At 50.0% G+C, this 18524-nt stretch overlaps 1 protein-coding gene across 1 annotated transcript in view; it reads left to right on the top strand.

Annotated features, from left to right (window-relative positions):
* The window catches only part of galntl6 (polypeptide N-acetylgalactosaminyltransferase like 6), a 113645-nt gene that overhangs the window by 30061 nt on the left and 65060 nt on the right, over window positions 1-18524 (top strand). The window contains exon 5 of the mRNA XM_018735934.2: window positions 2588-2754. Within this exon, the coding sequence (XP_018591450.2) occupies window positions 2588-2754 (167 nt within the window). The remainder of the gene's footprint in view (window positions 1-2587; window positions 2755-18524) is intronic.

Here is an 18524-nt window from a genome sequence, read left to right as displayed (position 1 = left end):
AAGTCACTGCAGTGAATAAGGTGTGTGGACTGATAACACTACATGGAGTTAATTGGAAGTTGCTTTGGAGAAAAGCATCTGATAAATAAATAAATGTAAAAGACAAAACAGAAATAAGGACACTGATGTGTGTATACATGGATGGCAAATTGAGATGCAGCAACACACACAGAGCAGAATGATCAGATGAAGATCTGGGTGAGATGGTGCGATGGACTTGTCCTACACAGAGTGCGCAAGTAAAGTTGTCTTCTATACAAGCTTGCACTTGGCAGCAAGGTGTGTTCAGCAGTGAGGAAAGCGAAGGGTTCGTGTGTTTTTTGTAGAAACGAAGGCGTGTTCACGGTTAGGGATATTATAAAGCGGCCCTTTCACGGATTGCTGCCTAATTATTGTGGCCCGAGACAGCTGTGGAGCGCGAGAGCTGAGAGCAGCACGCCATGAGGTCCTCGCAGGAGGACGCCTTCACTCCATGGGTCACAGCAACCGGCGGCGCTGCGGAAACGCTTGCCCTCTTTCTCCCAGGCTGTCGGTAACAAAAAGAACTCCGGGGAGACTCGTAGCGCTCACTTCACGTGGAGCCAGACATGCAAGACGGGACTCGGATCATGCGTTCGACAGTCAAAAAACAAGACTCTCCCCGGCACCGTAGCGCCACACAGAAGGCCCTTTGGTTGGATCTTTGAAAATATTTAGAGTACTTATTTCCATTAATTCCTACTTGTCCAATGCCTTTGACGAAGGCGGCTTTCAGTGTGAGATACACTACACCAAGCTGCGTTCAATGTCAGTCTCTCACACGCACACAGAGCTGTCGATCTAAAGCCAACAGAAAATCTGAAACGTGTATTTGGACTGTGGCAGAAAACCAAAGCATCCAGAGAAACACATACAAACATGGGCAGAGCATCCACACAAAGACATAGCCCATTCCATTCCAGGACTGGAACCTGTGTTTGAACCCACAGCCCTTCAGCTGTGAGGCACCAGCGCTTCCTGCTGTGCCCCATAACAAGGAAGGTTTTTACCATGGCTAGCAGAGTAATACCTGTATGTTTTCTGAGACAGCTGGTGTGTTAGAAAGAGCAGACTGATGGGAGTGTGGGGTTGGTTCTGTGTCAAACAGTGTTCTGCTGCAGACACTGTTCACTGCACTCTGTTGTGAGACAGGTACTTTGAGTATACCCTGTTCTGTACACTGCTCCATGGTACTCTGCACTGCTCTTTACTGCTAATGTGGACAATTAGAGCCACCATAAGTCTGCTTTAGCACAGACCAATGATGTTACTGCAACAGTGCCACAAGACACACACCCCCACCCACATGGTACAAGCACAGGTAAGAGAAACACTGACTTAACACTGTCACATAGCTCCTCTTCAGGGCATCACCTTTCATTACTTTCTTTTCCAGCACCTGGCCAAAGGGTGGTGAGAGTGTAGGAGTAAACACTGGGGGGGTGTTCAGTGGATCACCAAGCTGCTTCAGGTGTTAGCATAGCCCACACATCATTTGAGAACAAATCCTGGCCTTTATTACTTAGAGCTGAGCATTTACTCCTTTACATTACTCTGTTAATGTAACTACAGTTATTTACCATTTATATAGTGTAATTTTACTGGAGTAGATTAGTACCTTACTAAAGGGTCCTACAGCCAGAGGTGGGATTTGAACCTGTGACCTTTAGGCCCAAAGACAGCAACACTGACCACTACGCTACCAGCTGCCCCTTTTTGAGCGCAAAACTTGACGTGGCACCGGCGTGCCGTGGCTCCGTGGCGCACGAGCCTGTTTGACACCGTCACACAATTACTATGCAAATGGACGTCTATTTTTCCTCTCGTCTGTTTCCCGCTGGTGAATTATGCTGCAGGAGAATGTGTGGGTCCGACATCTCTTTTACGGCCTGGCGAACCTCCAGCTCAGAAGAACACACGCACACACACACACACACACGGATGTGGTAACTGTGCCTTTTTTTACCTTTATTTTCTTCTGTAAATAAAACATAAATACAGGAAGGCTTTCAAAAAATAATTGTTCTAAAGAGAGCGATAAATTAGGACGACCTGTCAAATTTGTCATCGAGGCGAACAATGTAAAGTCAGGTGAGGCTGTGAGCTCCTCGTCATTGTCGTCCATTTTCATTGGCGTCACAGCGCAATTAACACGCACGTGTTTTTACCGTGATTTACCGTGAGTGCAAAAGGTGCACTGGTGCTTCGAACGCTGACGACTGACATATGTTAGGGCTCCGTGTGCAGCGTGATGAACAGGGTGGCTCCGCTGGCACGCGGGAAGATGCCGTGACATGTTTGGCAGCAGGCTGTCCCTTCAAAGGACAAAGGGGGCAGGGCAGCACACTGCACGACCATCATAAATCATCACCCTGCAAATGCGTTCTGTATATTCAGTCCGTTGTTCATACTCATAACCCTTTCCCCATTAACCTGTAGCGCAGCCGTTCTCTCCCGAGCGCACGTATCGCACCTAGTCGTCTTTCACACGCCGCCGTGAAGGCATCTCCTTCCTCCAGCTGCGACTCCCTCGCTGCTCCGGTCCAACTGTCCTCCTCCTTGTCCTCAGCTGCAGGCACAAGCTCTACCTGGAGAAGCTGCCCAACACCAGCATCATCATTCCCTTCCACAACGAGGGCTGGTCCTCCCTGCTGAGGACCATACACAGCATCGCCAACCGCACCCCCGACCGCCTCGTTGCCGAGATCATCCTGGTGGACGACTTCAGCGACCGAGGTAGGTGTCCGTGCCCCCTCCCTCCCCCTCCTCCTCAGCTCAACGGCTTGCTTTGTGTCTGAAACACGGGCCATTTATTCCCTTCTGCACTGCGGGGGCGATGCTTGGCAGGTGGAGTGAGGGGGAGGGGGAGAGGGAGGGGGAGAGGGTCGCACGGCCTCCTCCCCACTCCTTTTAGATGCTTCTCACCTGTGCCGCTCGAGGTGCTCCGTGATCCAGCATTGGGCTCGCTCCCCCGTGGCCTCCTGCGGAACACCGTCCTGCCATGTTACGCTTGGGGTGGGAGCGCGCGCCGGAGCGTGTCGGTCAATGAGCGGCAGCGCTCGACCGATCCACGGGCCCTCGACCCCCTCCCCGCTAAACCCGACCTGCCAGAGCTGTTGTAAAACGCATCACTTTTGTACTGCGTTGTGATTAGCGACCGGTCTTTCTCCGAAACCCCTTCTCCCAAACTTGGCTGCAGACCAGCTCCATGCATTTTGGGAATTCTGGGAAGGGGATCGCAGGGCACCGCGTGGCCTCACTGCCGTTTCGCGGGAGGTCGGGAAGCACCGTGAGCCGAGCGCTAGTGAAGAACTACCGGGCGCTAAGGAAGCGGTCGGAACCTGGTGCCGGAGCGCGAGAGAGAGGTGCGGAGGTGCGCACCCCGCGTCGGCAGTGCCTTGTCAGCACGGGCCGCCAGATGGTCACAGCTGTCGCAGTTTGTTCCGAAGCGCGCGTGTCTGTGTGTGTTCCATTTTTTCGGCATGTGGTGCCAGAGCCTCTGGCTGCCTTTCCTAGAAGGCTTGTGGATCTTGTGCTCTATTTTTAAACGAGGAGTCAGTGGGTCACCTGGGCCACAGCTGCAGTGGACAGCAGGGCTGCGGGGGCATCTGAGAACTTCTCCGTTTGGTTGAAAGTGACCCCCTGTGGACACAATCGGCACATTCGGTACCTGGGGGGTATTGAAACGTCTCGTGCCCGTCGTGCCTCACGCCGGAGAGACCGTTGCGTGCAGCCGAACAGAACCTCGGCTTCATCTCTCCTTAGTGCCTTAAGACTGCGGTTCATAGCAGGTGATGCTCAGCGGTTCTTCCTTCAGTTACTCTGCTAGATGGTAAAAGTACCATGACGATGTTCCCGTTCACCAGTAGAGCTGTGCTTTGTCCTGCATTACTGCTCGGTCACTTCTCTACCGCGCTGTGGCTTTTCCAGCACAGACAAAGAGCTTCTTCTCCGAATGTCCCCGGTACAAGTCGGTTTCCCGTATTCTTTGGATCCCTTTGTTTAGAGTAAAACAGAGTGAGTTCTGGCAAGTGTGGCAGCATGCGCACCCCGGACTGCGTGCGAAGACATCGGTGAGCTGGAGGTCACGTAGACGCCGGCCCCTGGAGGAGTGTGGCGCTGTGCAGAGACACGCTGCTTTTTTACCACCTCGCGTGTGATTCACACCGGTGGGCCGCAATTACACTGTTTTCACATCCTTCTGACTTTATTTCAGTAAAGCCGTGGGTTACTGTTGTCATTTAATTCCACTTACTCAAAGAATGGTGTACGATCGTGCTTCGCGTGCGGCCTGTGTCATCTCGGCTGTTTTTCTGCTTTGTTCATTTCAGCGCAGTGAAAAATCGACATGCTGCCTGGTTCAAATATAAGAGCTGTTTTAGAGATTATATTCTCAGTTATTTGCAACGGTGGTCCCTGGACGTGCTATAAAAGTGAAATGTGCTATTAGAGCCATGAGCTGCAGAATTAAAGAGGAGGACGCATGAGGCGTTTGGGGAAAACAGCAGCACAAAATACGTCAATGGTTTGCTCAGGGAGCCTGGACGAGGGCCCCGAACCCGGAGCTTTTCCGCTCTCACCTCCCTCAGACAGGTCCGTTCGGCACGACATCCATCTATTCCTCACCTCCTCCCCAGGCGGATTATGCACGACGGCTCTCATTACCTAAGAGTGCCGGTGGAGGCAGATTGACGGGACAATATTTCTCATTGAGGAGAAGCAGCGAAAGCTCCAAAATGCAATGCAAAGGCGAGACGTGTGAGCAAGAGTTTGAGGTGGGCTTCATATCGGAGGAGGGATTATTGGATCGGCTCTTCGCAAGGAATCCTCATTAAATGGAATAACCATGAAGTGAATTATATTTACTCGCTCCGATAAATATGCTAATGGAACTTTATTTTTATCCGTATGTAAATGTGATTAGAGGCTATTTCCTGCATGTATGCTGCATGTTTGCACCCACGGTAAGAACAGGGTAGAGAAGAGCAGTGAGAGGACACCATATGGAGAGTGACGGCTGAAGGCGAGTCACAGCTCGGTGCTTCATGGCATCTTGGATGGTTTCCTTACACCTTCTGCACGGTTTACACCTATCAGCAGAATACTTTTCTTTTAAAATGACATTGTAAAAATGCAGTGGAAAAACTCCGTAGGTCATTACCTTGGTGTCAAAGTTCACAGCGCTGCTCACGCACTTTTTGGTCGTAGTGAATCTGTCTGGCTAGGAAACCTGAAGCGAGCGAGACGCCATGTGCGGGAAACGCATGTTCAGGCCTAGGCGTTCAGACCAGTAGTGAAGTTGTGCTGTACGTGCCCCCCCCCATCCCTTCCCCTCACCCGATGCAGCCCGATTTGACCTGGTCGAAGCCCCCCTGTGGCTCCAGCCCGACGCCTTCGCCCATAACCCTCGGCTCCTACCGAGCGCCAGTCAGCCAGCAGCACTTTGCCCCCTGTGGCTCCGACAAGCCGTTCGCTGACACCCTCTCTCTCCTCGCACCCCTGCCGTGCCCCCCACTGCAGTCCCCATAATGAGCTTTGAGCAGGCCTTCCTTCAGCTGGATGTGCCGTGTCGTGCGGTGCCCCCGAAATGAAACCCGCTCTGCATATTTTAACACCTTGCAGATGCCCTGGTCCTGGGGCTCGAACCCAGCGCTCGTGCAGCCCAGACCAAACCCAATAGGCAGCGGAAGGAGAATCTGAGCAGGAAGTGCCTGGTGAGGCACGACTGTAGTGGGCGCAATCACCTTTGGGCTGCAATACACCAGGGTTGGTGCTCAGAGAGAAACTGGTAAATCAGTGTTTTTCTGCACTTTGGTCACCCTGTGTGCTTTCCTTGCTTTTCTTATTAATACTTGCATTGCTGGGAAATGCGGGCAAATGGCTGATTCCCAGGATTCAGCAGCAAACGCGAGCGGCTTTAAGCCACGACTTTAAACGAACAAACACAACGAGAAGTAGATCGGAAAAAATAAAGAGAACGTAACATAGAAAAGGTCTTTTAATATGTCATCATGTGCCACGCAGCACAGAACAGGTTTATGTACTGTGGTGCAGCCAAGAGCACTGTGGTAAGACGGTGCGGAAATCGTGGAAGAGCGCGTGTAAGTGTGCGTCTTCATCGAGGTCTCCGGTTGTGCCTGCGGGACTAAGTAGAGTGAACTGTACTTTGGACCTTTTAAATTGTGCGTTCGTAACCAGGGATCGAAGGGCTGCGCTAAATCTTCTGCAGTGACTAGGGTGGCTGGAGCACTAATGGAAATGACGGCGGACGAGAAATCCATCACTTAACCACCTGTGTGCTGCAGGAGGACTTGAGACCTAATGAAGCCGGAGATCAGGATTAAGTGTCGATGATCCGTTTCTTCCGTTCGTCACACCTGCTTCCTGTGCCTTTTTTAGCCGAGCTTAATTCCGGGTCACAGACACAGCAAAACCAATTTTTCACTTGCAGATACAGTTTGTTTCTTTGTGTGTGTGTGTGTGTGGCTGTGTGTGTGGCTGTGTGCGCCAATCACCTGCCAGTCTTGCTGCCCTTGAATCTCCAAGCTCCGCTTTGCCTGCCTGTTTTCCGCGTGATGTGTGATTAATAACCTGAGTGTAACCATCAGGCGCATCTGCAGCCGTGCTGTAAATCACATTAAGGTACCGCGCTTCGGATGCACGTGGCCGGGTCTGCCGGGGCTGCCAGAGCCATCATCGCGTGCACAAAGACTCGCGGCGGCTCAGCGGCAGCTTAAGCCGCTATTCAGCAAGAGGCTTTATGGAGGCAGTATTAAAAACAGTAGATAACTAATTAAATTAGAAGTGAAGTAAAAACGATGGTTTTGTGCGTTCAGCGGAACGTCGGAAAGCGTTGAACGGAGGAATCTCGACCGAAGTGCGACACACGGCCGTTGCAGATGCGCTCTTGGTTCTTCCGGGAAACATACTGCCACGCAGCACACCCCGTCACGCCCCGCAGGGACGCTTTCCAGTCCCGTGCGAAGAATTGCCACTGACTTTATCCTCCGCATTCAGGGAGCAGGGATTCGCCCGCATTTGACCGGCCGCGACGGTTCGCATTTAGAGGCGCGCCGCCGACTCGCCGTCCCGCCCGCTAATGAAGCCGTCTCGGCGGGCGCGTTTCCGCCGCTCTCGGGCACCGGCTGCAGATAGGATTGATTAGAGCTGGCAAAAGAGACAGTGATGTACTCTTTGTCACCGCTGCCGTCGTCGGGGGAACTCAAAGCAAAATCAATCCCACCCCCAGCCCCTCGCACCCCTCACCCAGCCCTCAAAGGGCTCCCGTCCGCCGGCCTGTCAATAGTGGAAAGAGCCTGACCTTTCTATTAAACCTTCGCCGGCCTCCTTTCCACAGCCTGTCAAGCAGACTTCACTTATCACCTGTGAAAGCGCTCTCCCGTGATTGCCAGCGCCCACCCTCCCCCCACCCGCCCTTCGCCCCCCTGCTCCTGCTGTCTCCCGCAGCAACCGAGCCTGCCGAACCCTTGGCGCATGCCTCTTTGACCAGTGTGTGAGAAACTTCCGGACAGGCTGTCGCAGGTTCAAGTCCCGCCTTACCAAAGGCTCAATGCAAAGGGCAATAGAGGACCGTTGGGCTTGTCGCTCTCGTTTTTTCTGCCCTGCCTATGGTCAGTGAATTTCTCTCGTCCTCGTACCTTTCTTTTCCGCGTCCGTGTGGTGCACAGGGGTGCCACGCACTCAGGCTGAAGGAACGCATATATATTTGAAACAATTATGAGGATGACCTCAGACAAAAACATTAACATAAAATGGTTTATTTAAATCTTTTTTCCCTGTCGTTCCTGCCGGATTCTCAACTTCTAAGTGACTGTTTGACATGCGCCGTCGTCCACGAGGGACGTTCTCGGAAGACAGGGTGTCGAGGTCATCGGCAATGGAGATGAGAAGTTCGTGTCCCGCAGATCTGCGGAGCTGCCTGGTTTTCGCTCCCTGAGCCGAGCGACTACGTCAAGGGTGTTATTTGAATGATAATTAAAACGCCTCGTCTCTCCCTCGTTTTTAATTACTTGTTAATTGAAAGGAGTGTAAAGCGTGCCAGAGCGGAGCCTGCAGGTAGCCATCGGTCCTCTTCCTCCAACCCACTTGGAAACACAGATGGTCATGTGGCTACGCTGAAGTGGGCAACTGCAAGGACAAGAACACACTCTTGTGCGCTGCATACAGACACACACACACAGAGTACACATATACATTCACGTATGCACAACGGCATAAAAAAGGTACATAAATAAAGTCTGATTCGGCACAAGCACAGTGTACTTTTGCACAAAAACGCGGCCAAACGCTCCAAAAATCACACTCCCCACACACCTGCACGCGCACACAAGCAGAGGCCCATGTGCCAGTTCGCTGCGGTGCCAGTTATCCTCATTAAAGCCCATCCCACGGCGCTCCTCCAGCACATCATCCGTGTGAGACGTGCGCCGATGAGCGTGTGCCATTGGCAGCCTGAGCCCAGTTCCCCGGGGAACGAGAGTTTATCTCCCCCTTCCAGCTTGACCACCCCATGCATCAAAGCCCCCCCGCTCTGCGTTGCGCGCCGCCGTCAGCACGGCGCACGGACCCTCGGGTTGACCGTCACGCTCCAAAGGACCTCCCTCTGGCCTCAGTCACGCCGGATTGGCGGCTAAGATCGGGGGACCTTCCGCCGGCCCTTTTGCTTTGTGCCGCTCCTTCGCTGTGTCGAGTGGATTGATATTCTTATGTGAAAGTGATTAGTCAACACAGACACTTGCTTGGAACTGCGTGTTACTGTGTCCCCGACCAAGGTTCATACCTGAGCGGTTCGGTGGGCTTCGCTTCAGTCTGTCCACGACACTGCGGAGGATCCATCGAGGACTCATCCGCATGAAGCCAGCCTTCACGGTGTCAATCTCGCCGCCCTTCTATGTTCCCCCATTTTGACCGTGGCAGAACTCCCCCGTCTACGCTCATGTCCACAGACATCTGCGCTACTGCTCATCCCCGCGTCTGGGCGTCACATGTCAGTCAGATCACAGCAGACTACCATGATTTCAGACCCTTAACTCGAGCCCCGAGGAACATTCCTCTACATGTCCATCTTCCGTCCCCAGGCAGTCCAAAGGTCTCGTGACTATTCTTCCGTTGTTGAATGCTTTCAAGAACATCCTGCGTTATGTCCTCCAAATGAGTTTTTTATCTTCTAGTCGCTCGTTGTTTTTTGCCTCACGATCCGTCTGGCTTTTTGGGTTTCAAGCAGGAGGTGTCAGAAAAGTTACCTCAGGGGTAACTGGCTTGTGGCAGCCAAGTGTTCATAGCGATGTCGCTTTTCCATCCTCGACGTTGGCTCTTCCTATCATTGTGAAGCAGAATTTATCGAGTGCTGGAATGTTCATCCACTTTAGTCCGTCGTGAGACAGGTTAGTTTTACCCTACTGACGATGTGTTGCTGCAATAGTAATTTTCCGCAAGGAGGAAGAGCCAAAAACGACAGCTCTTTCCAGGACATTATGCAGTTGTGAGAGTGCATTGAAAAAGGCTTTTTTTTTTACTGATCATTTTTTACCAGGATATTATGCAGAAGTGTGATTAACTCAAAATCGCCCTCCAGAAGAGCACAGAGCCACCAGGACTGTGGTATTTGAGAACTTTAGTGTGATCTGGTTGGCTGACTCTCGGAGAACTGTGCCTTCAACAGCTTCGTTGGCTTTATGGCTCTGAGAAAAGCCACGTTGGAGTGTTTGCAGCGATACTGCGAGAATCTGTTAATGTTTTTTAACTTAAACGTGGCATTCGGAGGTGCAAAAATGAAAAAGTGGCAGGCTTTTCTGGATTTTATCAGTTTAATAGGAGTTTCATAGTATTATTGCTAGGATGCCGACGACGATCGAGTGCCCGCAGGTACTAGGAGACTTAGCTCTCCAGGTGGTACAGGAGGAATTTGGTCATCCGATCTCAAGGTGTGTTTTGTGTAAAATACATTTAGCTAATGAAGACTCCAACCTTTACTGTCTGACTTAGTGCACATGGCCACTTGATCCATGAGAAGATGCACCGCACATATGTCAAATATCCCATGGCAGTGGATCGATACGGTTCTTCCTTCACCCTCCTGTGGGGAAAATACACGTGCACAAATATTTTAGCTTGTCTAGGGAGATTTGTTTTTTGTTTTACCGGCTGCATTTCAAAATCGATATCTGACCACTTGCAGCTCCTCCAGCTTCTCAGGTTTGCATTAAGTCATTCCTTGATCAGAGGGGCTTGCTTTTATTTATGAAGTTGAACACTTCCTAGGACCAGAACCAGAATAAATCCCTTGTTGCCCATAAATTACCAGGGCCTCTGCAATATGCTTTGATTGTCCCGAGAGCCAGGCTCTCTGACCAGCCAGGAGGGTTTGGAGGAGGCCTCTGCTTTGACAGGAAGAACACACACAAGATTTAATGAGGCTCGGTACAATTTATAGCAGTCATTTACTCCAGCCATTTTCGAGTGCTGCACTTGTTCAGTTTGTGGGCTCAAATAAATTCTAGTGTAAATTAATTTTTGTCACTCTCTCTTTTGTCTGCTGATGGTAACTGAACTAGAGGTAGGAGCATGTTGGCGCTTGTAGATACACCGCGATGCTGAATTTCGTTGAGTCCGTCGGTCACTTGTTCGGTCCACAGGACTAGTTTAGCATAACTCGATAATTATTGCCTTGACTAACTACTGCAATCCACCGGCTTTGATTGCTGTTTATTGTGATGTGTTGTGACCATCACCAGTGTGTGGTGGTGGAGATATTCTCAGGCCACAACCTGTGAACTCTTAATTTTTGTAGGTTTCTGCGAACTACTTACCATGAATTGTTTACACAGTTTTACTCTGGGGAAAACAGCGTAAATTGCTCTGCACACAGGTGCTTGCTAAGCACATTGGCACTAAGTACGATGGTGTAAGAGTACGAGGGGATCTCAGACGCCAGTTGAGTTTTGAAACTGTGTTTTGTTCACAAGGCCTCTCAACATGGGCACTACATGGACTCAACATGAGCCGCCCAACGCAAATATGCGGCATGTAATTTGTTGTCAAAATCATCAACAGCTAATGAAACAGATACCATGATCATGTACCATGCTGGCGTGACGCTGGAGAAACATGCTTTGATCAGCCTTAGTAATCTCAATTATTCATCGCAATAAACGGCAGCGTTGGCAGTTTTGAAAAAAAGGCCGCTTGCGCTTCACCGTTGCCATGTGTTCCAGTGCGGTAAAATTCACCGTGATTGTTTTTGCAGACTCCACAGCTCTCTGTGAAGCAGTGAGGCCGAACTCGTGATCTCTTCGGCTAAAGCAATGGGACACTTTTAATGAGGACCCGTAGCCGATACCGTGGGGTGAGTCATGCACTACGGCTCCATTCATTCTGCAACGGGGCTCCGGCGATCAGATAGCGCCACGCAACCAGACTCAGACTCCGAGGAACCGTGCCGGTGCCACTGTAGAAACCTCCTGGGGAGATACATCTGTTTTATCTCGGAACGAGGATCAATTATGTGAAACGACGACAAGCTGGAAGGAGCCCTTCCGCAATTATCATATCGCTCCTGCGTATCGATTCCCTTGAACGAACAGCTCCAACACAAAAAGCACCTTTTATCTCTCACCCAGGCTCTTCTTTATCTGGTGAGGAACTGGTAGAAATTGTTCACAATTCAGAACAATTGTGCAGCTGTTCAATTCACCACTTTATTGTTCCTGGAAAATAGAATGGCTTTTTACTTGAGGAAGCGACATGCCAAAGTGCCCGAGTGCTAATTTCCAATTATAGATGTTCTCTACGAACACAATGGCTCGGATCGGTGCAGTGTCCCCATGGAGGAAGTTCTCCGGCAACCTTCCACCGGGGGTCCAGCAGCAGAGCATCTGCAGGTGTCCCACGTTCAGGTGGGCATATTCAGCAGCATGCACTTGAAGGAATTACCGACTGAGGAATACAAAGCCTTGAGGCAGTTCACCTGTTGCCCATCGTCCTTCCACAGTGGAGGGGACAGGTGAACATCGCATTTCCACAGAAACTGCACAAACACATACAAACAAGGCAGCGCAGGCGTGTGTTTGGAACTGCAGCTTAATTTTGAGGCCCGATAAACAAAAGCTGTTGCGTGAGTGAAGAAAAGGGAAAAACTGCTCTTCCGTTTGTTGTTTTTCGTCATGGAAACGCACATTGTCAGCGGGCGTCTTGCGTTGCACTTGATCCCAGGAGCGGGAGTGTGCATCTTGCTGCCTCATGAGGACGGAGCTCAGTCACACGATCGGTGGTTCTGTGACGAAGATCTGATTGCAGGCAGCATCTGCCTTGTCCTAAAACAAGAGCACAATGGTCCATCGGCAGGGAGTGGACAGGCCTGCTTAGCGATACCCCAAAGCGCCTCAAGCAGCAGGGACGGTCAGCTTCGCTCCTTGTACACAGCGCATAATCGCTCCTGTGACTCCTCCACCTGCGTCAAGATAGTCCGACGTAGTTCAGCGTAGTCCATCTACCTCCCTCAGAGCCGATGCAGCCCTGCTCATTTGTCTGTGTGGGTTTTGTTCTCGTTTCGGAATCTCGGAAAGCAGCGGAGGATGTAGATGTGCTGCGTTTCATCCTGAGGCATGTGCAGGGCTCGAGGCTTGGGGGTTTTCATACATGCCATCAAAGGTTATTTTTTTAATTTCTCAAATCCTGTAACCCGTCGGCCTTTTATTTAAGGTAAGAAACTCCCTCTTCGCCTCTGCGGCTGAGGGCAAAGTGGTTATTTTTGGGGTTTTGTAACCTTACAATGATGTGAAACAGTAGCCGGAATAAAGACTAATAGACATAGTTCTCAACATGTAGCCAGGATCACAAACATACAAGAGTTTTAAAAGTATAAAATGTTACACTACAACGAAAAAAGGGAACGCTCTTGTCATTGTCTTTCCGAAAATGCAAGTTGATCTAACTTTGCTCTCTCCTCTCATCATTTATTTATGATGTATGTATTCCGCCTCTCCTATAGCTATCTCTGAGGGCTCGAGTGAAAATGAAATATCAGCCCTGCTACATGCAATCGCCTGCGTGTTCCGTGGACTCTCTCTCTCCGATGAGGATCGTGCCGAATATTGTGTTGTTTTTTTTTTCCTGCATTAGTAAATGTCTCCATTAGAGCAGCTTGAATGAATTATAAATAAGGAATTGTTGCTCGGCGCAGTACAAACATAATATCTTTGAGAATATCAGAAGAGATGACATCGAATGACTTTCCTTAGTAACACTGAGAAAGGAGATTTGTTTGAGTCCACAGAATCTGTCTTGTCTACAGGAGCAAAGTATCGTTGCCGTGATTTTTCGTGCGTCTTATAACTTTGGCAGTCGTGTGACTGGAGTGACTCCGAAGCAGCGGACAGACAAATTAGGGCAGCAAAGGTGCTCTGTTGGGTCCGCTCTTATTTCTTCGAGTACCTATAATGTCAGAATAAAGTGTCTAATTATGTCTCGGTTGACTTGCAGAAAAGACGAGCGCAGAAAAGCACAGTAATACAGGTTTATGTATGATTTATACAGAGAATTAGTTTCCAAATCCTATAAAATAGGAAATAAAGGAGCTTTAACAAGGGTTCTTGAGCAATGGAGGAGGCAGTAGTGTCCTTTACACCAATCTAAATGAGCAAAGATGTAAATGAGCTCACAAAGGGCAGGTTGAAAGCAATCAGGTTGTAATATGTGAATAAAGCACCTCTTTCTCAATCTGGACATTTGTAAGACACACATATACACACACATGGATTGGTGTGTGTGTAGATGGGGGATGTGGACAAACCGATGTGTGGAGTCACCGAGTCTCTCTGACCCTTCCGTGGGAATCTGGCACCACCCTTTGAAGAAACCCTTGTTTTGTGGCCCTTTCCAAGCCTAGCGAGCAGAAGGAAGTTGTAAGACAGTCCTCACCACGAGAGGAGAATGATGCATCATTGAAATGGTACCTTGTAACCATGTCTGAACTGTGCCTTCTCACAACATGAAGGGACCCGGGCCATTGCCAGAAAATGCAGCTTTTCGAGATGGAAAGAGGTCCTTTGGGTTCCAACACATGAACGGTGACCTGAAAGAGGTGTGACTCCACTACCCAGAAGCCCCCTGCTTGTGCTCCTTACTCCACCGCATCCATGTATGGTAATGGCCAAGCCTGGGCCATGGGAGGTTTGTACCTAGCAACTCTGCACACAACTGGTGCAGTGTCTATCCCTGTGGAGATGGCTTCTGAACCATACATGGCAACGTGAGACCCAACAGCTCAACTACCATCGTACACCTCACTTTTAAATGTACGCAGGTCTCGGTGGTTTGTTTGCAGGCCTTTCGACGGGCCATCATAAGCACAGACCTTAACGCAAACTGTGCATGAGAAGATGAGTCCCAAAGAGATACCTTTGTATTTCAGATGCCAGTTGAGGTGATTTAGATGTCCATGTTATAAAAAAGTGTGTAAGTGTGTGTGTGTGTGTGTGTGTGTGTGTGTGTGTGTGTGTGTGTCATACAGAACTTCTCTCGACTTTCCTTTAATTACCCACCACCTGTAGATTGTCGGTTATTTCAGATTTATTCATGAACATGTTTGTGCTTTTTTTGTCTCTCAGAGGATAAATTAACATGTTTATTTATACAAAACTGCGTTTGAGTAACATCACAGCGATTCAGAAAATGAAACACTCACTGGGTTGTTTCTTTTGAAGATAAGCTGTCCAGATCTCAACGTGCGCTTCTGTGAAAAGGACACAGTTCTCCGAGACTTTATTTTTGTGCCAAACTGCTGTGGCAGTTACCATTCCAGTCTTGTATGTAAAATGAATTTATCTGTTAAAAGGAAAAGCATATAATTCCAAATAACAAGGAGGTGGTAATATGCCTGTAGCAAACACACAAATAAAAATGCTAATTACTTTGACAAGCAACGGTATGGAAGCTGAGCGACGTGGCATCCAATTAAAAGAGAATTCTTTGTTTGGTAGGAAAGCATATTTTTTTGCAAGCGAAATCTCTTGCTCATTATTGGAAGAATTAGCCTGGCAAGTGTTTAAATAAGGTGCTGTAAGCATCGCGAGGGTTGGCTGAATCCGCGTAGACAAGCATCATAATGCAGCGTCCATCGTGTGTTCTTTCACGTGCACTTGGGCGTCGGGTGAAGGAGTGCTACCAGGGCCACCGCCGCCCCTGAACTTGTCTACTTATCACATCCCTTTTGTGGCGAAGACCCAGGAGTGGAAACGACACAGTGTATGCTGTGTGTAGACAATATGCTATAGAGACCTTGCGGTGATAACATCATGGCACATGCAGGGGTTCCTCGGCAAGGCGGTGATGGGAAGGGAAAAGAGATGAGATGAGCTTTAATGTGGGATTTGCAGCCCCGAAGCTCCCCATCAGCGGTGCCCAGGGGACACCCCACCCTACCCCTCCAGGGTTTGGAACACCCCCTCCCCACCTTCCACTGCTTATCTTTTCCAGGATTCATGCGGTGAGCAGTGGTACACGCCCTTCCCGCTGATGTTGCCTCCAAGCCTCGGTCATCTCACCTCAAAGTTTTCCCTGCGGTGGGAAAACTTGTGCTTTGGGGGAAGAGGGTGGGTGGGTGAGTTGTCTCCTTGACGAGTGAACGCAGTCGAACATTTAGAAAGCATGCTTTGTACTTGAGGTTTCCTACATGCGATCACAGCGGTCGAAGCGCATCTCCCTTCTGCGAAATTACAGGGCTGCTGTTTGGGGGCCGGGGGGGTCCCGCTATGAATCTCACACAAACCTGTTTTTTTGTCTTAACGTGGGGAAGGATGTGCCGCCCCTTCCACCAGACATCTGCGAATGATGCACACCACTTATACTATCCGACACATGTAATATTTGCTGGAACTTGGGCACGCTGCCTCCGAATTTGATTTCTCTCTCCCTCCCTCAACCTGCTCTCTCTCTCTTTCTGGCTGTTTCTCTCTCGCTCTTTCTCCTGCTCTCTCTTTCTGTTTCTCTCCCTTTTTCTCTCTTTCTCTCTCCCTCTCACTCTTTCTGTCTGTTTCTCTCGCATTCTCTCTGTCTCTTTCTCTCTCTCCCTGGCTGAATTTCTACTCGAAGATGTTTGGCCAACAAGGAAGAGCGTTTGCTTCAATTCGCTTTGGAAGCAGATCTCCGTCCGTTCCAATGCACATTTTCCTGTTTCTCGCTCACTTTAAAGTAGGCCTCGGAATTGCCCTTTCTAATTATCTGCTGGATGACGATCGACAATGATTACGCTAATGGTGGTCATCATTAGCATAAGGCATGCACATATTAGGCGATGAGGCCACAACCGCACACTTCTCCATCACGGCACCACGTGCACAGAACACATGGTAAGCGCTCGTTTTCACCTCGGGGAAAGAAATGCTAATGAGCAGCCCCGAATTTCGCCCCAACGTACTCGTCTATGTGCTGTTGCACTGTCACCTGCTGCTTTTAGCTGCACGGTCGAAGCCGGTAGCAGGGACCGCCTGACCCAACCCTTAATATTGGCCCCAGAGAGCTGGCTCGAACCTCAGAGGATGAACTGCGCACCAGCACCCTTTGCAGTCCAGGTGCTGGCAGCTCAGTGTCTCAGCAAGTTTTTCTGGATCATCGGTGGTACCGCTGACATCTGCCAGGGAACGGGGCGCCTGGAGGAGTGTGAGAACGAGCACCGGGGGTCCATAAACTGTCTGATTTGCGGTGATTCAACCGGCTGTGGTGGCGGAGGGCAGACTGAATTTTTTTCCCTCTCTTCTCCTTTTTCTGGTCATCGTACCTCTAAGGACACACTGTTTTTCTGGTGACTTTTCGCTCCCCAAACTCCTCCAAACTTGCCATTGCTGAGGCATTAGACTCGCAGCTGGAGATCCATGTTTGGAATACGAGTCTTGTTCTTTCGCAGCCGACTGTATTTCACCTTGTTCTTCTGAAGTCCATGTCGCTCCCTGCTCTAGGCACCAGCCTGCGTGTGAGGCTCGCTCTTCTGAGAGTCGAGTCAGCGAAAATATTTGCGCTCGCCTCGTCGATGATGAGACCGGCTTGATCTCATTACGGAGATGATGGCCTAAATCTAGATTGCTGCATTGCAAAAGCTGCACATTTTTCCACCTGGCGTTGTGAAATATACATGTCCTACCAGGTTTAATGTGGCATCGCTAATGCGACACGAAGCCAGATGGCATTTAACAGAGCTGGCCGGAGGAACGGCAGAGCCCCCCCACTTCCAACCCCAAGCTGCCCCCCTCCCATCCCAGCCCGTCGTATTTAATAGCAGACAGGCTTCGTGACAGTTCAAATTAGTCGTCTCGGATGTTGAAAGTTTTATACGGGCTCTGCTTCGGAGTCAGGCGTCTCATGGATCATCTTGGGCAAATGCAGCAGGAAATGAGGTCATGGCTGGGGAAGGGGAACCTCCATCTGCACTGCCGGGGGGTGAAAGTGGAGAAAAATAAGGTGAAGCACACGCGCAAAATGAATTTCATCAAAGCTTTGGCGTGGAACTGAATGTAAAAGCGAACGTAAGTGCAATATTGGCATTTACGAGGAGTCTTTGCTGCTGTTCAGCATTTCTGTACATGGGTGCAAAAGGAGAGCTTGATCGATAGCTCCAGTTTTTTTTTATTAAAACCGACGATAGCTCCACCACAGCCGTACTTCCTTGTTCATTATTTAAACATACCTCATTTAAGGTCTGACGGCCTCAGTTAAATTGGGGCTGTTTGATTTCAAAGCGATGTGTCGAGAGGCTCGAGGCTACTTTTAAATGAGACTTTCGATATATACCTCAAGAGGTCAGAAGGAGTCACGTGATCACGCAGCCGAACATACACCTCTCCGGCCTCCTCCTGCACAGTGGACACCACTGCCGTCTACATGTTTCTCTCCTTACGCAGGAGAGGGGAGGATTTGTACACGTGACCAGCAGGCTGGTGGTGCAAGATGGTTCTTGCTGTAGGATGTGTGGAGCAACAGTAGAGCTCTGCAAATGTATTCAAGTCTCTTCTAGATATTAGTGTGTGCCACACTACATAATAATCAAGTTGTGTTTCATGGTAGCGGCGCGCAAGGTCCACGTGGGCACAGCTAGGAAGTAAAGGGCCTGGCTGGACATCGTCTGGAGGCTGGTTTGGTGAGCAGCTCCATGGATGCTGTTCCTCATATTCTTCGCCGCACGAGTCCTAATGGCAGCCGAGGTTTATGGAAGGCCTCGAACACATATCGCGACTCACGGTTCATATCCCACTGCGCCCCTGAGTTCCATCCGGGGACTGGGTCCTCTAGCCCCTCAGCTTCGCTGAAGCAGCCAAGAGCACCTGCTCTCTGCCTCGGGGAATCCGGTGATTGATGGACGCGCTCGGCTGGCGATTATTCCGTCGAGTGATGGAGGACGGAGGCTCCGGGTATCTGCGTGATCACTGCGCACAGTCCTTCAAGCACAGCAAGGTCACACTTACAGTTTGCCCGAAAACAAAAGGGACCCTTTGGCT

The sequence above is a fragment of the Scleropages formosus genome, chromosome 16 (assembly GCF_900964775.1).
Source record: "Scleropages formosus chromosome 16, fSclFor1.1, whole genome shotgun sequence".
NCBI classification, from domain to species: Eukaryota; Metazoa; Chordata; class Actinopteri; order Osteoglossiformes; family Osteoglossidae; genus Scleropages; species Scleropages formosus.
The sequence above is the reverse complement of the archived record's forward strand: the minus strand, read 5'-3'. Positions and strand labels throughout refer to the sequence as shown.